The sequence below is a fragment of the Sciurus carolinensis genome, chromosome 16 (assembly GCF_902686445.1).
Source record: "Sciurus carolinensis chromosome 16, mSciCar1.2, whole genome shotgun sequence".
NCBI lineage: Eukaryota > Metazoa > Chordata > Mammalia > Rodentia > Sciuridae > Sciurus > Sciurus carolinensis.
The window spans coordinates 3841858-3864444 of NC_062228.1; the positions used below are offsets into that span (position 1 = coordinate 3841858).

At 57.4% G+C, this 22587-nt stretch overlaps 1 protein-coding gene across 2 annotated transcripts; it reads right to left on the reverse strand.

Annotated features, from left to right (window-relative positions):
* Positions 1 to 20177: 20177 nt before the first annotated feature.
* Positions 20178 to 22546, reverse strand: LOC124967461 (uncharacterized). Of its 2 annotated transcripts, XM_047529779.1 has the most exons (3): positions 22084 to 22546; positions 20903 to 21047; positions 20178 to 20719 (listed from the first exon to the last, which is right to left on the reverse strand). In XM_047529779.1, exons 1-3 carry the CDS (start codon positions 22139 to 22141, stop codon positions 20266 to 20268), a joined length of 657 nt encoding a protein of 218 aa, XP_047385735.1. In that variant the 5' UTR covers positions 22142 to 22546; the 3' UTR covers positions 20178 to 20265. The 2 variants fall into 2 exon arrangements, 1 of the variants encoding a protein (XP_047385735.1); XR_007105536.1 differs by lacking the exon at positions 20903 to 21047.
* Positions 22547 to 22587: the final 41 nt, after the last annotated feature.

The following is a 22587-nucleotide window of genomic DNA, read 5'->3' on the forward strand; positions in this document are numbered from 1 at the left end:
GAGTCCTGTGCGCCCTCCCAGCCCAGTTCACCTCTGCTCGCCCTCTCTGCGCCTGCCTCTTAGGCCCCATGCGTGGCCACCCCCCGCCTCCCGTGTCTGTGCGTCCTGGGACGCTGCCCCTTCTCTTCCTGCAGGGCACGCCTCTTGTTCTCAAGACCCAAGCGCCTGGCACCAGGCCCCCTGGCCCCTCAACACACCCTCCCCACTGCTCGCGGCCTCGTCCCTGCCCACGGCTGGGCCTTCTGAGTTATCCATATTCTGGAAGGAGCCACCCTGCCACCCAGACCAGAAACCCAGGAGAAGCCACCAAACATGAAGGGTCCCCACCCAACTCTCGGAGCCCTCACCCCTCCAGGCTTCTCACCCACTCTGCCACCACGGAGGCCCAGCCCCTTCCCCACTAGCTGACCCTCCCCATCCTTGCTCCTCTGGTCACCCCTGACCAGCAGGACAGGATCCACCTGCACTTGGGATAACACCCCAAGGCCCGTCCTCACTCAAGGCCAGGTTCCCCACCTCCCTTCCACCTGCAACCGCCCTCCCAGCTCCAGATGCCTCCTCTCCAGTCTTTCTAAGCTTGAGGTTCTCTCCGCTCCTGCCTCGAGCAGAGGCTGTTCTCTCTGGGGTTCCCTCTGCCCAGGCTCTGTGAGCCTCTCAGCCTGGATAATCCTCCTCCTTGCCAACAGTCAGCGACAACAGAGCTAACACTGCCATGTGCCAGGTGCCACTCCTGCCTCCCAGGCGAACCCCAGGGGACCCTCACAGCCCAGGAAGCAGGATATCTTCTTAACCCCATTTTACAGCTGAGGAAGTCAAGACAGAGAGCTCAAATGACTGGCCCAAGCTCTTGGCAACCAAAACTGAATTTGAAACCAGACAGTCTACTCCAGAGGTCCCTTCGTGACCACTTTGCCCTGGATCCCCCCTGAGGCTCCACCTCTCTTCACCCAGGTGAGGTCAGCTGCCCTCAAGCCAGCATCTCTATCATAAGTCCTCTGCATGGAAGAATGCTCCCAAATATGGCCCCCACCCGTCCTAATCCCCTAATCACACCCATCCTGACACCACGGACATTTGTTCCCCTTCCCTTGGGTTGGCCCTGTGGCTTGCTTTGACCCACAGACAGCCCAAGCCCAGGCCTCGGGAGATTGACAGCTGTCATTCCTCCTCTCAGATCCCAGCTGCCTGGGCTACTGATGGAAGAGCCCTTGTGGAAAGACCCCCGGGAGGGCCAGGGGGGCCTTCCAGACCCCACGAGCCCACTGCCAAACTCCCAGCTGCAGGGCTGGGTGCATGTGAGGAGCACAGAGTGATCGCCCCACTGAGTCAGCCAGCCCAGCAGCTCGGGAACATCAGCCATCATTGTCTTCAGCCGAGGCTTGGAGGTCCTGCTTCTTGTCTCCCCATCTGACAAGTGGGGATGGCGACCCTGCCTCATGGCTTGCCGTGAGGATTAAGGAAAGTATCTCACAAAAGCAGACGGTCAGCTATAGGTGGCCAGTCTTCACTTGGGAGCAACCCAGAGCACAAGCTTCCTTTCAGCTTTTCTCCCTGTCCCCGGTGCCCAGGTCACACTCCCATCCCCGGATTGAAGATGCTCTCTGCTCCAAACCCGTCTGGTCCACCTGGAGCTGGGCGCTGGTCCTCAGCTGGCACGTGGCAGTTTGTGTGGTGGGGGGTCTTCCACTCACCAGGGCAGCGGGCCCTGGAGTCCCCGGGGCAGAGGAGGAACCCCACGAAATCATCCCATCCAGTTGGGTAGGCACCGTCCAGGGTGGCCGTACCCCGGGCACAAGAGGAGCCCGACCGGCTAGAACATCTGGCTGTAAATGGCACCCCTGTGGAGCTGTCTGAAGTAATAAATGACTTGGCACAGACTTGCTCCCGGGCAGCAGAAACGAGAAACAAAGAGGACTCTCATTGGAGGACTTGCTCAAAACCATCTGTGCCAGAAGTCACAGATTCGCAGCCTGCAGGGGCCCCTGGGGGACGGCAGAGCCCAGGTCCGCAGCCCAGGCCAGCAGGACTCGAGCCCCGCGCCATGTCTACCGCTACCTTGTGGGCATTTCAGTAAACTTACTCTATTCAAATGGAACCTCTGTGCACGTGTCCAAGGTACGCAAGGCACACAGAAAGAGGGCCTAGGGCTGGGGGCTCAGGGGCTGGGGCCAGGGGCTGGGGGCAGGGGAGTGCCTGCTGACGGAAACCTGCTTTCCTTTTGAGGTGATGAAAATGTTCCAGAATCAGTCCACACTGTTGGCTGCTCAGCTCTGTGAACGCACTGAGAACCACCTGCCGGATCTCACACTTAAATGGTGGATTTATGGTGCGAACTTTATCCCGATAATGCCATCCAAAATATGATGGGGACGTGGGGAAAGTCAGTGCGCCCGCAGAACCACCCAGTCAACCACAGAGCCCAGCAGCCCCAGGCCCCAGCTCCCACCTCCGTCTCCCCGACTCAGAAGTGCCTGGCTCTGACTCCCAGCAGTGCTTGCTGGGTCTGCCCTGCTGCCACGGTTACTCCCCATACCCAGTCGCTCCCACGCGGCCTGTGAGAGTCATCCACACTGAGAGATGGGGAGCCCCGATCATTCCGTCGCTGTAAGAATACACGACAATCAGCTTGTCCTTGCTGAAGGGCATTTGGGTGGTTTTGTTTGGGCTCCCCTGAGCAGAGCTCCTACTGTATGCATTCACGCGGAACAATGCTTGGGTTGCAGCTACTGGGCCACAGGCAGGAGGATGCTCAGCTTAGGAGAGACTGCCAATTTCCAAAGGGCTTTTCCAAGCCCCACTTCACTCACGCCATGTTTTGATCCTGGGTCAGCCCAAAACACACCTGCCCGCTGCGTTCTGCTTGGGAACTGCCAACCTCAAAATCCCACCTCTCAGCCAGGCGCAGTGGTGCACACCTGTAATCCCAGGGACTCGGGAGGCTGAAGCAGGAGGAGTGCAAGTCTGAGACCCGCCTATTTTCTCAAAATAAAGAGTAAAAAGGGCTGGGATGTAGCTCAGTGCTAGAGCAGCCCTGGGTTCAATCCCCAGTACCAAAATTTTTAAAAAACATGCAGGCTCTCTATTTTATGACTGCTTAGGTAATCCTCCAAGGACACACTCACAAGGAGGCTGTTGACTCCGCTGAACCCCAGTGTCCTCATCTGTCAAGTGGGGTAATACTCACAGTGATTCCACAGGTTGTTGGGAGGATCCAGTGAACTGGCTCCTGGCAAGTGCCAACCAGGCCTGGCTTCAGGGTACCACGGCTGGGCACGTGGTTCACCTTTTGCACCATTTGCACTGGTCAGCGCCGCCTGCTGAAGCAGCGGCTGGCGATCCTCCGCGGCTCCTTATCCCACCACTCACTCGGCCAAGCCCTGACCCCCACCCACCAAGGTCAAGCCTGTGTTCCCCTGTGCCCCAAGGAGCCACACTTAAATATCTGTGTGTTCCACGATGCCACACTGGTGTGGAATCAATCCCAGGTCTTCTCCTGGAACTGTCTTTGAATCATATATTCATTATGTGGTTTTGAGTTCCAATTTCCTCACCATCGAGTTTACGATAGAAGGGAATACGTATAATTTTATTTATAATTTGTATTGAAATTAAATAAAAAGCCTTCTGTTTTATTAAAGTCAAACTGATATTTAAAGTAGGAATAAAAGCACTTGTTTGGCGAGCTTCTGAAACTTGCCAGATCCCAGAGGCCACATTGGACAGCGTGTGGTTCTGGCTGTGTCCTGCAAGGGTCTCATGGTCCATGAGCCACTTTATAGAGGCATGAATTTTCCTGGGTGCCACTTCTGCTAGGGAACCAGTGGCCCAGGAAGGGAAATGGGAGGCTGGAGGGTGGAATGCCCCATAAAACCCAGGCTTCGTGGCCGCCGAGAAGACGGAGCCTTGGTGTGCCTCATCGCAAATCTCAGGTGTTCTCGGGCGACCCCTGATCCGCAGGTGCGAGCCGACCACTCAGAGGAGACAATGAGCAACTGTGTTCCAAATGGCCTCAAAAGGAAACCCAGCTCGGTTCCAATTTCTCGCCTTTGAAAAACCTTCTCTCACTGAGGCATCTGACGAGGATTTAGCGTAATTAAGGTGGTGGCCGGGCCGAAAGATAAAACGGCTATTTTGAGGAAGAGCATTTCACCAGCTGAGCTGGGGGATCAATTAAATCCCCAGCTGAGATATCAGATCATTAAGGCCTCTGTAACCCAGGGGTGCTCAACCCGGCCTGTGAGGCGGGGAGTGTGGAGCAGCACCACAAAGACCCCAAGGCTGGTGCCAACGCAGGGCACCAGACAGGGAGGAAAACGGGGCAGGTTGTTCCCAGGGGTCAGAGTGAGGAAGGCGGAGGGCAGCAGAAACACCATCTTTCTGTCAGCCCTGGGGCGACGTGGAGTCGGGGCCAAGTGAGCCCTGGACAGGACAACACGCTCGGAAACCAGATCCCTTCCCTCCCACCTTTTCTGCTATCGAGGGCTGCCCAGCGGCACGTATCTGGGGCGCGTAGGACCCCAAATCCCACTCACTTGCCTTCTAACAGAGTGGTTGTATAAATGAAATCCTCAGCTTGCTTGCCAGCTACAAAATCCCAAAAGTGGTACACAGTCGCCCCAGGCCTCAGTTTCCTCATCTGCACAGTGGGGCAAATGAGCACCCAGCTCCCACAAAGCCGGGGAATTTGGCAAGTCATACAGCCCAGATCCAGGTCTGGGCCTTAGGTGCTCTGCAGTCATCAGCTCTCCCGCTCACCTCTCCCTCCTCCTCCTCCTCCCCCTCCCCCTCCTCCTCCTCCCCCTCCTCCCCCTTCCCCTTCCTCTCCTCCTCCTCCATGGCCCACCCTCATCATGGATGGGGTTTAATTTCTGTAAGCCCAAGTGAGCTGGATGAGTCGGAAGTCGAAGAGCCTGGCTCTTCTGATTTTCTTTCAAGTGAGGCCAGGTTCCCTCCCGACCCCCCTCTACTTGAGCCGATGTGTGGCCCTTGTGTACCAGCATGGCCATGGGCAATACAGGCTAACGTACTGTCCACACCAATTAGCAAACCGCCTCTCCTAGCGGATCCCCGAGCCCGGCCTCCAGGACCTCCCGTCTGATCGCCCATCGTCCGGCACAAAGGGCCAGCCCTGGATGGCGAGGTCTCTGGGCCCCACCACCCAGACCTGTTCTGACTGGGCAGGCCATGCTGGGGGTGCTGCACTGGGCTCACCAGCGATCCCAGAGAAGCCAGCTCAAGGGTCAGCCCTGGATGGCAGTCAGTCCCCAGAAGCCCCAGACTCCTCAAGATGAGGTAGGACGTGCAGAGCATGTGGGGCCATGGGGCCCTGTGGATGTGGCCCAGCCTGGCCTCCATGCTTGCCAGCCCTCGCCTCTGACCAGGCTCCTTTGAATCCTGACTCCCATCCCCGAGCTGTGTCACCACAAGCAAGTGACGTAAGCCTTTGACTTCAACTTCCTTGTTTGTGAAATAAAATCAACAGGCTTTTCGACCTCAGTCCTACTGAGGCTGGAACGGGGCTTCTCTGCTGTGGTTGCAGGACATTAGGCCCCGGCAGCAGTCCCCAGCCCACCCTCGGGATGACTGACAGTGTCTCCAGACTCGGGCCTCCTGTCCCCTGGGGGCAAAAACCTGCTTTATAGGGTGCTCTGAAGGCTGTTTAGAGAGAGGGCCTGACATGGACAGTCAACTATCCTGACTTGGCTCTGGGTTAGAACTGGGCTTGCCAGCAAGTGACCCAAAATTACAGCAGCAGGAGCCAGACAGGGTTCAGGTTCCCTCACATGGAAGGCCCAACACGGGCAGCTCAGGGTGATGGCAGCCCTGCTCCTCTCCCCAGTCTCTGTCATTGGTCTCATCCTCAGCATGTGAAGTGACAGGCGACTTCAGGACAGAGAAGGGAGGGGTAGATGGCTCTTGCCCACCAGCCTGGCGGATCCCCAGGGGCCGCCATGTTGACCTCCCACTGACATCCATTGGTCAGAGCTGGTCACATGGTCACACTAGCTGCAAGGGAGGCTGGGAAATGCAGTTGTTATTCTGCGGGGCTGTGGGCCCCGGTAACATTATGTAACTGTGGAGAAAGAGAATCGGCTCCCCAAGGTCGCAGGTTCTCTCGGGCCTGCTGCAGTCAGGAAGTGGATTGAAGCCAAGGGTTGTCAGAGCCACCCGGACATGCGGATGATGTAATCCTTGGAGCATCTGGTCCATCACAGTTAATGAACCACCAGACAAGAAATATTAGCAGAGACAGGAAATAAACACAGAGGCTGTTCATCTTTAAAATAAATCCTGGGAAGCTGCTAAAAGCATGCATATATAAGGAATAAATAAATAAATCCTGGGAAATCCTGGGGGGCCAGCACCTTTCAAAGTCACTCCTGTGACAGTGGACAGGTCCACCCAAGGGCAGAGCCCTCAAGACCTAGTCACCTCTTCCTGGGCCCCAGCGCCCCACAGTGCTGCTCTGGGGATTGAATTTCCAACAAACGAACTTTCAGAGACACAGTCGCACCAGCTGGCTCGTCCTCAACACCTTAAAACAGAATCGCCCTGTGGTGCCGTAGTTCCACTCTGGGAATAAACCCAGAGAGCAGAGAGCAGGGCAGACTCCTTGCACACCGTGTCCCTAGCAGCTCTACCCAGCACAGAAGATGGGAGCCACCCAGGGGCCCCTGGAAGGAGGAATGGACTGAGCGCAGCCAAGCTGGGCCAGGCAGTGTCTGCTCTGCAGGAGGCGATTCTGGCACATTCCACCACAGGAGGGCCTCAAGGACCTGCTGGGAGAGTAAGCCAGTCCCCAGGAGGTGACGCTGCAGGGTCCCGGAATAGGCGAGCTCCCAGAAACGCAGCAGGAGGGTGGCGGTCAGGGGCTGGGGGGGGCCCTGAGGGGACACCCTCCGTTTGGGCAGATGACAGGTTCTTTCTGGAGGTGGTCGTGCAATGGTGTGAATGTGCTTGTGTCACCTGTCACTTAAATTTGGTAAATGGTCAATTTTATGTGAAGCATATTTTACAATTTTTTTAAAGAATCATTTTTAAAAACACCCAAAAAGGCTCTGTGACTCACCTGTCCCGTTTGGCTGCAGCTGAGTCTCCATGGGTCCCAGGAAATTGCAGCCCGCTGTGTGAGGTGGAGGGTCAGACGCCAGTGGTTTTGGAAGAAGATTCAGCGGTACCAGGACCTTGGACTCCACCGAGGCCCCCGGCCTGGGACAGGGTAACAACCACACTGAGCTCAGGAAGCCCAGGCAGGTGAACAGCCCCTGGTCACCCCTTTCTGTCTCCTCCAGTGGCCTCAGGACTGTCACGAGGACCTCGTGTGTTGATGGAACCCCGAATTGGCTAAGCAAACGCTCTGCCACTGAGCTAGACCCCCAGCCCTGTGATGTGGTCTCAATGTCCAGAGAAAGAAATGAAAGAAACTCAAATGATGTTAAGATAAAAGGCAGCCCCACGCTCAGGCACCCGCGCCCGGGAATGGCGCTAACCTGGAGACGAGGCGGGTCCCGAGGCCTCAGCGCAGGCCGAGTGGGAACCTGGCGTCCTGTTTACATTTGCTTCATTATCAGCCTCCACCATTTAAAATCACAATGTTTTATCTTAAAATCTGATTTTCTAACTTCTCTTAAACCACCAAGAAGCCCCAGAACTGTGGGGGCCACTTTCTCTGCCAGGGGCAGCCAGCAGCTGGCCCAGAGGGGTGCTAGGGACCCTGCTCACGGGCACTCTCCCCCCGCTGGCCAGAGTCCCTGCCTCCACGGTCCTCCGCCCACCCAGACAGTCTGAGCATGACCAGCCACTGTCCACGGTGACGCTTTGCCATCCGTACTATGGAACAGGAGTCAACTCTAGGAATGTCCCCGGCACAGGAAGCCTCCAAATACTCTAGGTAAGTCCATTTTACAGACCAGGAGACTGACATGAGCAGCCCGGTCCCTGGGACCCATTCCTGCTGTTTGCCATCTCGTGACCGTAAACACCTGCACATGCGTGCACACACATGCACACGCATGCACACGCATGCTCACATGTGCAGAGGCCCAGCTCAGGCCTCCCCTACCCACCTGCTCAATGGCAGTGACCTTCAGGAGACTCCAGGCAGCCCACCCTGAGGCCATGGCCCTGTGTGGTGTATCCCCTGGAGACAGGTGTGGCAGGTGGCCTTTGCAGGTGGGACCCAGTGGATCTTCTCAGGCCTTGATCCAGGAGGTCCAAGCAGCTCTGGTCACCTCCAGTCGCCCAAGGGACAACGTCCTCAACTCTTCCCTGAGGTCCCTGTCACAAGTCTCACTCCTGCCCTGCCGGCCTCATCCTCTCAGGAGAGCCCAAGAGAAAGCACACCAAGAACACAAGGAGCAGAGCCACAGACCGGGTGGGCTTGCCCTCGGCCCTCCATCATGGGCGACAGCCGGAGATGGCCGCTGAGCAGGGAGGGAGATGGAGAGCGCGGAGGAGCTCAGCCCTGAGCGCTCCCCAAGGCCCCAGACCCCAGACACGTGCCCAGTGGACAAGGGCTCCTGGTCAGTGCAGAGAATCCACACGTGCCCCTTTTCCCAGAGGAAAAGCAGAGGTCAAGAGGTCACGAGGATGCACACAGAGACCCCGCCCTGACCTCCAGGATGCGGCCTTGCCCGAGGCTCTCCTGGGTCTGAGTTCCCAGACTCCAGCCAGCCTCCCCTGGGGCCTCCCCAGCCGGTCTCCCACCCAGACCTAAAGGCAAGCCGGCTGGGTCCTCTGCTCCCGCCTGCCTCGCCCCAGGGCTTACGGGCCCTGCTCCTGCCTGGCCCCTCACTTCGACTCCAGATCCCGGCACAGGCGAGAGCCGGCAGCGCGCAAGCGGAGATGCCGGGCCTGGATGAGACGCGAGTGGCCACTCGCCACCAGAGGAGCAAGTGCTCCCAAAGTCCTTCTGAAGGTGTGCGAGCCCATCGCTCTCACGGGAATCCACACAAAGCCATTTTGGTCTCGATCCTGATACAAACAGGACTCAGCTGGAAGCACCGCCTGCACCCTGCTTCCTTCACTTCCCGACACTTAAGACCTTCCATTCTGCTAAGTGTGCTCTCTGGTTTTAACAGCTGCGTGGTATTCCACAGTGTGACAGCTGATTTTGTGTCAACTCGACTGACTGCAGAGTGTTCAACATTTGTCCAGCATTCCTCAGGGTGTGTCTTGAGAATGTTTCTGGATGAGGTTAACAGTGAGTTGCCTGGGGCCCGTGGAGAAGGCTCAGGGCCTGCAGGCCGGCATGTTGTTTGGGGCCACCCTCAGCCCACTCCCCTTGAAAGCAACCATTGTATCAGGGACTGTTCACCACTTAGGAGATGCCTGGCAGGCCCGCCCTTGGCACGGTGCCACGGAGGAGGCCCACCACACCCTTGGGATGGGGGATGAGGGATGGGGAGGAGACAGCCAGCCAGAGGATGAAGCTGGCCCGAGGGCACACGCTAGGAGCAGGCCAGCAGTTCTGCCCGAGTCTGTCCAACAACTCACGATTGCAGTTCTCCTCCACTAAGGAACAGCTATCATCTCACGCCTGCAAAGTCCCACCCACCCCAGGCATTCAATACCATCGAGCTGGGAAGATGATCAGGCTCAGCGATGCCCAGCCCAGATGGAAACCTGGCTCCTCCTGCACCTGAGGACCAGGATTAGACTAGGAGCCATTAAATCGCCCATTATAGTGCCATCGCCATCAATTGATTCCACAACTGATAGCCCGTGTCCCAGCCAAGCAATGGTGAGCCTTCTGTGAGATTTCCCATCCTTAAGTGTTCCCACAGACATCACGGGGCTTATTTTTCTTTCTAAATACACTTGCGAGTGGTTGTTTCCCAGCCTCCAATCGATACATCATGAATAGGAAGTCAGAATCAGAGAGTCTCATTGAATGCTTTCTCCAGGAACCAATCCATCTCTTCATTGATCAGGTCCTGGCGGAACCAGCATAGGTCTTGAAATCTGAACTCAGGTTCGGATTTCTATGTACTCTGTTGAAGCTGTGTGATGCTGGGCCAGGAGCCCAACCTCTCTGTTCTGTGGCAACCTTATGCATTAGACTGGCGGTTGGCCAAAGTCTGGTGAAGTTGGAACTTGCTGTCAAGTGTGCAAGCCTCTGCACAAGGCAGGTGTCCACCGCTGCTCGTCAGGAGAAGGCGCTGATGAGAACCGACAGGCTGACCCTCTGGTTTCTCATCTAGATTCAGTCTGCCCCAGTTCAAAGGCGCTTCCTTAAATAATTGATTTCTCTTCATACTTTAATCTTAAAGCCCCGACGCCCGTGGTCTTAGACAGCACGACGGGGAGTAATTAAATTCCCTCCAGAGTGCGTGGTGGCTGCTGGCAATGAGGTCACAGCTTGGAGAGCAGAATCAGAAGGCGTCCCACTGGTTGCTCCCTCTCTGGAAATGGCAGAGACCAGCTGGGCCCTGGGGTCCCCGGCTCAGGTGATGGCAGAGCGAGGGTGGCCTGGGTCTTGACTGAGGGGCCAGCGGCGGTCCTTGCCAGGAGTTGCTCATCTTTCTTCATCAACTGTATTCCTGGCCACCAGAGGGTCCCGCCCAGGACACTCGGCCACACCCACGAGGTGTAGCAGGGCCAGGGAGCTGACATGGGATCCAAAGGGGACAAAGAACAGTGTGGCATGCCAGAAGCCGGGTCCCCTGGGACGGACAGACAGCCACCTTGCCTTCCTGGCCCCCAGGGTTTATTTGCACACAGGCCAGAGGGGTGTTGGGATGCACAGTGATCCTGAAAGCCTCGTCCCCAGGGTGCTCCAGAGGATCCCAGGACAGGCGCCCTCCCGGGGTGCTCTGGAGACGCGCATGACGAGACAGAAGCAGCGTCATTGGGAGTGTGCATGTGGATTTTTTTCTTACGTAGTTTAAATAAAAGAATAAAAGCAATCTCTGGGGGTCAGAGGAAGTGGGGCCATCGGGAGGTCCTCAGGTCACGAGGTGGCGCCCTCTGAAGGGGTCGGCACCCTTGGAACAGGGCCCCAGAGAGCTCCTGGGTCTCTCTCCACCTCGTGAGGACACACAGAGGCCAGTCAACTTGCAGCCGGGGCAGAGGCTTCGTCAGGACCCAAGCAGGCTGGCTCCTTGGTCTCGGGCGTCCAGCCTCCACAGCCCTGAGGAGTACGTTTCTGTTTCCTTTCTTTCTTTCTCTCTTTTTTTTAATGTGTGTGGGGGATACCAGGGATTGAAACCAAGGATGCTCAACCACTGAGCCACATCCCAGCCCTTTTTTGTATTTTATTTAGAGCTAGGGTCTCACTCAGTTGCTTAGGACCTCGCTAATTTACTGAGGCTGGCTCTGAACTCGTGATCCTCCCGCCTCAGCCTCCTAGCTGCTGGGAGGAGTAAGGTTCTACTGTTTGCACACCACCCAGGTAATGAGACTGTTGTGTTAACTCAGACAAAGACAATTTGTAGTCACAGAAATATGGGAAATCTTCTGGAAGAAAATAACTACAACAGAGCAAGAAACCCTGCCTGTAGCCCTAGTTGACAGTATTTCTGGAGAGCTGTAGTTTGAATTTGTACATGTACACTTTTTCTCAACCTGGACAAGATTATGCTACAGACTCTGAACGTGGTTCTTTCACCTTCTTTTCTCAGTAAGATTTCATCACATCTGATGTCCAGAGCAAATCAAGGTACCTTAACCTTGACCCCAAGTCCCTGGGCCCATTTGTCCAAGCAGGTATCTAATTACTGCCCAAAGAATTGATGGCTCATAAGAAGATCCATTGCTCGTGACCTTCATACAGCAAGGTCCAGACCACCTGTGTGAGTGTCTGTCCACCCACTGTCAATCTGTCCATCATGTACAGCATGCCCATTCCATGCCAGCTCTGACTGACCTCCAGCTCTAGCTCAACCTGACCTCTGCCCTGGAGCCGCCGTGAGCTGACTCCTCGGGCCCAGGCCAGCCGGTTCCCATGGCATGAGTCTGCCAGGGCCCCTGAGTCTGTCGGGTGCTAGGACAGGAGGCCACGAGCCTCAGGAGGCCACGACCCCACTTCCCCAGCACCGGCTGCTCGTCCGGCCTCCCCGCCAATGCCAAGGGCAGTCCCGTCTGTCCTGTCTGGTGATTCCTCTAGGAGGGCATCAGGTGCAAAGCCAGCATTTCTGCTGACAGCAAAACAAGCCAGACAATGTCTCTTTTAAAGTTACAAATATTTTCGTGTTCCAGCAAAGAACAGTGCTTGTGCATTTATTAAAAAAAAAAAAAAAAAAAAAAGCAGGTCAATTATCCGATTGCTTTTAGCTTCTCAGTCTTGCCTAAGTCCTTGTTCTAGAACGCTGAGGATCCAGAGGGCAGCAGACTTTCCTTGTGACCTTCTCCCTCCCTCTGAGGAAATTCACTGTCCTAGATTCTCTAAATCTTCGCCAAGGCAAAATATGTCTGCAGCAAGAACACTCGAAGGGTATGAAAGTGAAGCACGATTTTCTCCAGCAACAACTCTGGGCGTGTGCTTCGGGTGAAGCAAACACACAAGCACTCACACTCACAAAACCCGCACACGCACCCTGGATACTGTTGTCAGGATATCAGAAACAATTAAGAGCCATTTTCCTCCTTGTGAAGTTACCAGTAAACCCAGGAAGAATAATCCAGCCCGCTTACTTCAAGCCATGCCTGGTGGTCTTTCCGTACCAAGTCTCACCAGCTCCTTGAGCAGCTCCATTATCATTTCCACCTGACAGACCAGAAACGACTCCAGAGACTCTAAGAAACTTGTCCCCAAAAGCCAGAAGCTGGAAGAATGGAGAGCCAACCCAGGAAGGTGCACCCTCCATTCCCAGGCCACATGAGCTTTAGATACAAGAGAAATGTTGAACCCACCCCCAAAAGGGTGGAGGCCACTTAGCACCCAGGCAGGTGCTCCTCCCCGTCGTTCCCCTTTGCCGCCTTCACTTCCCAGATGCAGTAAGAACATCCTCTCGGTTTCGTGTTGAGTCCCCAGGACTAGAGAAGAACCAAGACAGAGACGTTAGGAGCGTGCCTGGGAACGGGGAGCTGCGTTGACTTGGGGGGTCTGCATCCCCAGCCTCCGACAGCGCCTGCAGCTCCAGAGACAGGAGGCCACGTGTCCTTGTGTGGGGCTCGAGGTCGGCTTGGGCGTGCAAGTGCAAGATCAGGACAGGGCTGAACCTGCTCTGGGCTTGCTGTACCTGCGTATGGAATGTCACACTAACGTGCACGATTGAGACACGTTAATGGGTGACTTTTAAGAGAAGCCTCCGGGTTTATATGAGGCACGTCTTCTTGCGAGTCCAGCCAGCTGGGAATCGTAAAAGGAGCAGGAGTGGCCTTCAGGTGACCTCAAGTCCTGTGCGGCTCCTCGAGGCCTGGGCCGCTCGCTCCAGGTTTGGGCGTGAGCGGGCTTCCTGGAAGAAGAGGCACGTGTGACTTCCCAGGCTGGCTTGCAGAGGGCCATGCAGCTCCCACCAGACTCAAGATCGCAGAGATGCCATCCCTGCCAGCTTTGGGCTCCCAGGTGAGGCCCTTGCAGGCCCAGCAGGGGGTCCTGACCTGCAGAACCTGGGCTGCTTTCCTTCTTACTCCATCTCAGACGGTCACTTTATGCCGCTCAGTTCAGAAGGGTCTGTTTTGGAACCACAGCATCTGCCCCGTACCCACTGAGCTGAGCCCGAGGGTCGCCACAGGTGGCCGAGGCCCCACATGCACCGTAAGACCCCCAACTGCCCGTCTGAGTCTCCAGCAACCGCCTTTAACTAAGAAAGGGAGCAAAATCAGTTATTAAAAGTTAAAAAATGCTCCTCATTCAAATACGGGAAGGACATAGAACTCATGGTCCACGGGTGGTTCCAGAAGGATTTGAGGACTGGAGTGACCACAGGCTCTGAAGAACACGGTGACAAGTGTTCTGGGGGGGAGAAAGCCAGGTCTGACCTCCAGGGAAGGGACCCCTAGCCTCCAGGGCTTCTTTGCTGACAGACAGAAACCACATTTAACTCCACCAAAATGATTTGCAAGTTACCACATTAACCTCAGAATGTGGTCCCTCTTCAGTGGTAAAAAGAGAGCTGAACAGGAGCACCGTCCCCCTGACAACTGAACATAAATAACTCCTGGCTGGCCGCCGCGGAGGCTGTGTGACGGGAAAGGACAGGCTGTGCGGCTGCCTGAGTCCTAGTTTTAGACTCTCCTTCCCATCAGGGGTCCTGGGAGCAGTAACGTGCACAGCCTGTCACACGGGCCAGACACACACAGGACAGGGTGCTCTCGGCCTGTCTGTGGCCTCCATCCCCTAATGCCACCCAGGCTCCGTCCCTGCCCTGCCTCCCTGCTCCTGCCGCCCTCCGAGGTCTCCAGCTCTGGACCCTCCTGGCCCTCAAGGCCCCCAGGCCTCCCCTGCCACCATCAGGCACCTCTGGCCCCGGGACTCCAGGGTCCTGAAGCTCGGTGACTCACTAAAGGCCTGGTGCTTCGGAAACCACAATGTTTCCAGACCATGAAGGAAAAACCCAAATGTAACATCTTCACTTGCTCAATGGCCAGTTTCCCATTGGAAATGCTTCATTCCATTGATTAACAAGCTGTCGGGTGACAGGCTCTTCGGGAAGTGGCCCATCTAGGCAGCTGGCGTCTGCTGAGGAGCCCATGCCAATCACAGAGCCAGTGAGCTCCTCAGAGTCGGGCGTTCCCGAGGCAAGGTGAAGGCGATGTCCCCACACCTCTGCAAGGGCCCCTACTGCCACCAGCATGGGCCTCCTGGCCCAACAGTCCTCCTTTACCCGGAGTAGGTTCCGCTCCTGGGGACTGCCACCGCACGCAGGCACCACCACCACTGCTGCGTCCCCTACGTGGTACTGGCTGGCTGTCCCTTTCCCAGGGACCCACTGAAACCCAGCACCTCCCAGGCAGCCTGCCCAACACAGGTGTGCAGGAGCTGTCCTGGGGCCACAAGCCAGCCGGCCAGCCTGGGCCCCAAAGCTCTGAGGTCAACTGACAAGAGGGTGAGCTGTCAGCCGTCCCAGGAAGGGAGCCCGCCTGTCCTGCTCCCTCTTCCCGGACACCTCCTGGCTCTCCTGCTCAGAGATGGCCACCAGACTGCGGTCACTGAGAATGGGCTCTTGAGGACCACTTCTTGGGAGGGGAGAGCGACAGGGAGGAGGGGAGAGAACCCGCCAACTGAAGAGAAGGATTTCTGGGGGGAAGTTGCCAGCGTGAGAGGTCGGCTGGGCACCTGCTACCTGTCATAAACGCCCTCACCTTGACCAGCTGAAGCTGGCGTCACCGACTGCCTGGGTGGCAAGAGAGGCTAGAAGGGGCTTTGGCAATCCTGCACCCTTGGGTCTGTGGGGTGGCTGGGGAGGCCAGGGGCAGGGGAGCGCGTGCGTGCGTGCATGTGCAGGCAGAGGGGACTGTCCAGGGAGGGGACTGCCCAGGGAGGGGACTGCCCAGGGAGACCAGGGAGGTGCTGGCAAAGACGTAACCCTGACTGGCCCTGACGGGCGGTTCAGCGGGCAAGGTGAGGAGGCAGGTGCCGGCGCTAGGGGCAGGCTGGGGAGCACACACCTCTGGGAAACCAAGGGAATTTAGGGTGACCAAGGAGTGGGCATGAAGTAGCAAGGGCCAGGGGAGTAGGTGGGACTCCTGGCAAAGGTGCCGGACTTACGCCCGCCCACCTGGCTGAGCCGCCGTGAGTTAGAGCCATGGCTCTCCTCCCGAGCACATCCTGGCCTCACCAGGGAGAGGGTCAAGAACCTCCAGGCCAGCTTAGAACCTCGGGCTTGGGTCCCACTCTTGGGAGTCCCTCCCAGCTGCCCAGGAGGTCCCCACACGCAGCCAGGGCTGGGAAGGGTGCTTCCATCCCGAGAGGCGATCAGAAGCTCACTTCCGAGCGCTCAGGTGCCAGGAGTGAGCTGGTGCAGCCCTGTGGAGGCCGGTCGCTGCTGTTGATCAGGATGAGAAGCTGAGGGCCGCTGACCCACCATCCCCGGCCCGAGTGGCCTGCGGACACTTGTGCACAGAGGTGTGTGTGCAGATGCGCCGCGTAGGTGGGGAGAGTGGCGGACTGGAAATGGGAAGCGTACCTCCTGCAGGGACGGTGGAGGGCTGGTCACAGAGGAGGGAGAATGCTGGGGCTGCCGACAAGAGTCAGGGGGTCTGCCTCCCGAGGAGGACCAGCAGGGCAGAGCACAGGGTGGACGACAGCCAGCCCCTGAGCTGTGCGAGTCGGGCGAGAGGCTGGGGTGGTGCACAGACTGTCTTTCTTTCTTCTCTCTTTCTTTCTTTTCTTTTCTTTTTTTTTCTGGCCCTGGAGATTGAACCCAGGGTTGCTAACCACCGAGCCACACTCCCGGCCCTTTTTACTTTTTATTTTGAGACAGGGTCTTGCCAAGTTGCTCAGGGCCCTGCTAAGTTGCTGAAGCTGGCTTTGAACTTGTGATCCTCCTGCCTCTGCCTCTGGAGCTGCTGGGATTACAGGCCTGTGCCACTGCACTCAGTTATAATTTCTATTTCTGAAAATGGCTAAGAAATTAGAGACTGTGTCTGCCTCTGGGTGGAAGCCGAAGGCTTGGAGGCGGGTGAGAGGGAAACGTCCTTTTCTCCATTTATCATGATGTTGTTTAAATTAATTTAAAAGGCATCCTGGCATCAGTTGGGAGGAGAAGCCAGCCTGGAAGAAAGCTAATTTACCAGACCAGGCTAGAGGTGACAAGGTTGGGAACAGATGGGCCTGGGGGGCGGGAAGGGGGTTGAGGGGCTGAATGGACAGCAGGCAGCAGGCGCTGGGCAGGTGGCACTGGTGGGCTCTGAGCTGTCAGCCATTCCACCTCGGTCACATAACATCAGGGAAGTCTGACCACTGGCCAAGGCCACAGAACCACTGGGAGGGATATGAACTCAGTTTCTGGACCACTGGGTCATGAAGAGTGGACTCACTGGGGAAGCTGAGGCGGCTCTGTGACTTTCCTGATGGACTTGAAGTGAAAGTACACACAGGTCCCAGAGCCCCAGAGGCCAGGTGCCTCCAGCAGCCGAGGGGGCGACACAGGCTGGGAGGGGTCTGGCAAAATGGGAGTCCAAACCCCTGACTTGTGCAGGTGGACTGTGGGCCGTGTTCAGGAGCTTCCACTCTGAAAGAAGAGCGGTCATCCCGAGTTGTGTGCAGAGCCTCTCAAACGTCTCCAACTCGCTCAGAACTCAGGGCACCATGGACTGACCACGTATGTCTGGTGGCCGGGCAGTTCTGCTCCAGAGGCGCCCGGAAGGTCAGATCTGGGAGGTGTGTTCACACAGCAAGGAGAAGGCACAGGTGGCTATGTGGGTGCGAGAAGTGGCAAGGAGGAGGACAGGCAGCGTGACTGACAGGTGTGTAAAGCTCAAAACCAGGCCACGCTGGGCTGTGGCGTGAGAGCCACAGGGAGATGGCCAGCACTGAGGCCCGATGACAGGGCGCCGTGTGTGCTAGTGCGCGCTGCTGTTTAAATTCAAAACGGTTTTCCTTTGTTTTAACAACCTCTGCGGTTGAGGGCGGAGACCTTCAGTGGACTGGACCGGCTTCAGCTCCAGGGCATGGCTGGGTCACAGTGACCGGCTTCCAAGTGGCCTTACTTTCCAAGCTGCTCAAGCCCAGAGCCTCTATTTCTGGTTGGTCACCACAGAAGTCTGCGGTGCGGCCAGCTCCGTGTCCTCGTCCTTAGTCGTGAGGGCGCCCTCCCCTCCTCATGAATCCTGCGTGTCTGAGGACAGTCCCCCACCCCGCCTCCTCCCACCTCCCTTTTCCTGGAAGGGAGGGAGATGTTCGGCCCACTGGCTGCAACTCCAGCTTCCTGTTTAGAGTCTTGCTCAAGACGCAATTATCCCATGCAAGACAGGCTCCTCCAGAAGGCCAGACTCTCCTCGGGCAGTTTGCACAAGTGGTGGGTTGTCAGAGATGGCCACTGAGACAGAGGGACACGCCCTGCCGTCCAGACTTCCGAGGCCTGTGGGGCTCCTGCCGTGCCAGGTCCTCTCTGTTGGCACTGGCGACCCCAAGGAGAGCGACTGAATACTCTCTTATTCTGCCTGGGGCATGGGCACTGCCATGGGGGTGGACAGGGAGGCAGGGCTAGCAAAGGACTCTGGGAAAGGATCCCCAGGAGCATGAGCAGGGTGCACAGGGACCTCGCTCTGGGCCCCTGGAAGGTCAGCAGCCACTTATGCGAGCAGTTCCCACTGTGAGGGAGGGCAGAAGCCACACTGCAGAGCCAAGGGGACCTGGAGGTCGGCGGAGGCCCCTGCTCTGGAGGTGTGGGAGTCAAGGAAGGGGGCTGACAGCTGGGGGAGCAGGGAGGAGGAGGCAGGCAGCACCTGAGGGGCCAGAGGTGAGGCTGCTTGGGCCCCTGGGAGTTGTGAGGCCAGGGTGCCTCCAGCCCCAGATGGCCTGAGGGACACTGAGGGAAAGGGCTCCTGAAGGGGACTGGGTCCTGGCTCAGAGGCAGGAAAGTGGCTGGGGACTCCATGGGTGTGGAAGCAGGCTGACCCTGGGTGCGTCCTGAACCGTGGATCAGTGCCTGGTCTTGGAGGCCAGGCGGGGCCCCCACCTGCCAAGAGAACCTGCAGGGGGCCTTGAAAAGCACCTGGGAGCATCTCATGGGGTGGCAGGTCCCCAGGGTTCGCAAGGACAGAGACAGCATTCCGAGCTTCACGTGCCGTTGCTCCTTATGAGGACACTGGGAGACAGGGACTGCCACGGCCCCACTGTCCTGGTGCCCAGAGAGGAAAGGTGACTTGCCCGAGGTCACACAGCCAGCAAGCAGCACAGCCACACCAGAGAAAACGCTCAGTAGGTGCCGTCCATGGGGACAGCGGTGTCCTAACTTCAGGAAGCAGGAGCGGAAGGCCTGACTGGAAAGACAAGGCAGAGCTCAGTCCTTAACACCAAGATCCCTTTGGGTGGTCTGGGACCCTCCTGGGCTTCGTGAATTCACGGCAGCTATCACAAATTAACAGTGGCTTAACACGACACGAACGTATCATCTTATGATTTTGGAGATCAGAAATCTGAAACAGGTCTCATGAAGCTAAGATCAAGGCATGAGCAGGACTGTGGTCCCGTCTGCGGCTCCAGGGGACATTTCATCCTGCCTTTTCCAGCTCCTACAGGTCCCACATTCCCTGGCCTGTGGCTGGCCCTCCATCGTCCAAGCAGCCATGACCACTGAGCCCTGCTGTCATGCCGCCCTGCCTCTCATCTGCACTTCAGGGCCCTGCGATGACCCCAGGCACACCTGACTCCAGGCTGCTCTGCCTACCCAAGGCCAGCAGGTCAGCAGTGCACCAACAGCCAGAATTCCCCGGTGCCCTGGAAGGGGACATATTTGCTGGTCCCAGGGATCAGGACATGGGCACTGCAAGGCCACTGTTCTGCCCGCCAGGGCTCCTCCTTGTTTGCTCCTTTTGTAGAAGAAAGACCACTCCCTCTTCTGCAGACTCCGGTAATGAGCGAGTCCCGGCCACACCTCAGCAGGAAGGGAAGAGCCAGGTCTGAGCGCCTACCAGCTTCCAACTCTTTCCACCAAAACAGGGGCCTGCGCTGGGGCAGTATTCTTCAGGCTTCTCAGAAGTTAGCTCATCTAACTGGGGCAGGGGCCACAGTGGACACGTCTTACAGACGGGGAGGACAGACGGGGAGGCTTCTGAGTGGCTCCTGGGGCCTGAACAGGGGCTGTCCTACCCAGACTCCCTGCCTCGGGTCACTGGAGCCGCCCTAACCCAGCTCTCTGGGTCCAAGGACCTGAAGCCACCTCTGCCAGGAAAGGAGTCGTCCCGGGAGGCGGACTCCAAGGACTGGAAGTCCTGAGAGGGTCCGCCCCGTGGTGCAGCCCTGGGCTGGGGGGTCAATGGGACATTCGTCCTCCTCACACAAGGCCCAGCGCAGCCACCTGGGGCACTGCGGGATGATCTTAAGGGGCCAGGATCCACCACTCCTGCCCTTTGGTCCAAATTCTCAGAAATGAGAAAGAGCAGATTTGATTGGTTCACCTCAGACTATGGGTGGAGCCCCCAGATCAGGGCTCTTTCCTTTGATTGGACGAAGGCTATCGTGGCCCTAACTGATTGGCTGGAGCCAGGCCGCCGGCCCCTCTGATGGGCAGACTAAAGCCCTCCCAACGAAGTCCTACTGTCTGTAAATGTTACCTTCCAGGGTCAAAGGCTTTGCAGATGTCATTTATTTCAGGATCTTAAAATCGGGACACAATCCTGGATTATCCAGGGCGCTCGATGTAATCACAAAAGACCTTATAAGGGAAAAAGAGGGGGAGGAGCGTCCGAGTGGGAGGACAGAGAGGACAGAAGCAGAGGCAAGAGCGATAGGTCGCAGCGCCCAACAGAGGCAGGGGCCGCCAGCCGAGGGGTGCCGGCAGCCTGAGAGGCAAGAAGAGGCGGGGCCGATCCCCCAGAGCCCCGCAGGAAGCGCAGCCTGCGGCACCCGATGCCTTCTCCACGGGACTTGTGCTGTTTTGAGTGACAATGCTGACATTTGTGTGATTTGTCACAGCAGCCACAGGACACTAGCACATGGCCACAGTGGCCTGTCCCTTCATCATAAAAGTGTGTCAGGAGGCACTTCAGAAAAGAGCAATCTGGGCGTGTCCACGTGTCTTGCATCCTGGACTTCCCGCCTGTGGGGAAGGGACAGAGTGGAATACCTTCCTGGATAGCCGAGGTCAAGCGTCCACACAAGGGAGGGTCCCTGGGAAGAAAGACAGCAGCACTGAGCCAAAAGGCAAGTGGGACTTACAGAGCCCTGCAGGGGGCCTGGGAGGGGCAGGCTGGCCCACCCCAGGCTCACATGAAGGTCCCTGCTGCCTGAGCAAAGCAACAGGGCGACGAGGGTGTTGGAGCTGGGGCAGAGCACAGGGCTGGGCGTGCTCACGGCCTGCTGCGAGGGCAGAGGTTCTCTCGCCTCCTCAGGCCTTGACTTTTCGCAGGTGAAGTGGGGGTCAGCAGTGGGTCAAGGTCAGCTCTCCTTTTCAAGGGTTTTCTGAGTGGCAGGCTCCTCCTGGCTTCTCTCTGACTTCCTGTGTGGCTTGGAAACGAGCTACTAAGATGACAGTCATAGCAACATCAGGCCTAGGCCCTTCAGCGCTCACATCAAGTCAACAGAGCTGCCTTAACCTTCAGGACACAGATGGGGCGAGGGAGGCCCAGAGAGGCAAAGACACTGACTCAAGGTGACCCAGCAGGGAAGGGGCAAATTCTTGGTTAGAACTCATGTCCTGCAGGTGCAGAGAACGAGGGACAGAGGAAGGGACAGTCAGGCCCAAGACACTAAGCCAGGATAAATAATCAAAGGAGAAATCAGGAAGCAGATAATTTTGGAGTCTGGTCTATGACAGCCATTGGAGCAGGCACTGGGTCCGAGAGAATCAGGGAGTGGGGACAGGCAGGCCTGTCTGCCGCTACTGGTGCCTGCAGTCTGTGTGGCAGGTGCTCTCTGAGCCCTGGGCCTCAGGTGGGGACATGCGTTTGGTCACAGCAAGCCTCACTCAGAGCAAAGGGAAGTGAGCCGCCGCGGCCGAGGCAGAGGAAGCAGCTCAGAGACTCGGCTCTATTCCTCGGTTGTCACTGCCCCGGGCCAGGCCCCTCAACACCCCTGCAGAACCTGAGGTCCCAGCAAGACCATCGAAGGCCACCCGGGTCCCTCAGCTTCTTGCTGCCCTGGTCTCCATCCCCCGACCCAGGCCAGAGAGCCTGAGTAGCCAGCAGCTCCGCAGCCCCTTCCAGGGAGCTGGGGGCCTGGGCTCCCCATCGCTTCCAGGCCCTTGCGACAGGACCCAGTCTCTCTTAAGGAAGGACCCTGACCTCGCTCAGATTCTAACCAGCAAGGGGGCTTTGGACAAGCTGCCAGCCTCCACTCTAAGTGGGAGGGGCAGAGGTCACTTACCTTCAGAGGCCAAGAGACTGGGCTTCCAAACCTCTTAAGCAAATTAAGAAGAAACAAAGTATAGTGAGCACCTACATTAAACGTGGTTTTGCAACTTCAGCCTTTAGTGGTTCAACTGTCCTCATTTGACCAGTGAGAAAACTGAGGCCCAGAGAGGTGAAGTGACTCACCAAGGACACACACCAAGGCTGTGCAGAGCTCGAGCCAGCAGGCCTTAGATATGTCCATCTTCCTCTTCACCCACACAGGGCCAAGCCCACAGGGGGAGCTTCCTCTAGTGACTCGGACCTGATCCTCCCAGGACCCCTCTCATGCCTCTATTCCTTACAAACAAGAAAACTGAGGCTCAGAGGCCCTAAGTCTCACCCAAGGTCACCCAGCCTTTTGCACAGGAGCCGGGGAGCTCAGTGTGTGCGAGCCCCAAGCTCCCACTTCTTCCTGTTCCTGCTCCATAACGCAGCCTCCCAAATCCCCACCCAGGGCTCAGAGGCTAGGCTTGCCTGTCCCCTCCTGTCCCAGGCCTGGGCTGATCAAAAACAGCAAAACTTCCTCCGGCAGCCTAGGCATCATCCGCGTGGCCCGAAGAGCCCCGGTGGCTGTGTGCAGGCAGCTGCAGATGCCCGGCCGGGCTGCCCTGTGCCTTTCCTGCTGCACGCTCCCGAGCAAGGAGGAAG

Bases quoted from the DNA above. Each gene is read 5' to 3' on its own strand.
- LOC124967461 (XM_047529779.1), bottom strand. From the start codon at position 22,141: ATGGACATATCTAAGGCCTGCTGGCTCGAGCTCTGCACAGCCTTGGTG. The intron at 21,048-22,083 runs GTGAGTCACTTC...CAAGCCACACAG, and splicing joins AGCCTTGGTGTGTGTCCTTG to GAAGTCAGAGAGAAGCCAGG. The intron at 20,720-20,902 runs GTGAGCACGCCC...CTTTCTTCCCAG, and splicing joins CTCTGCCCTCGCAGCAGGCC to GGACCCTCCCTTGTGTGGAC.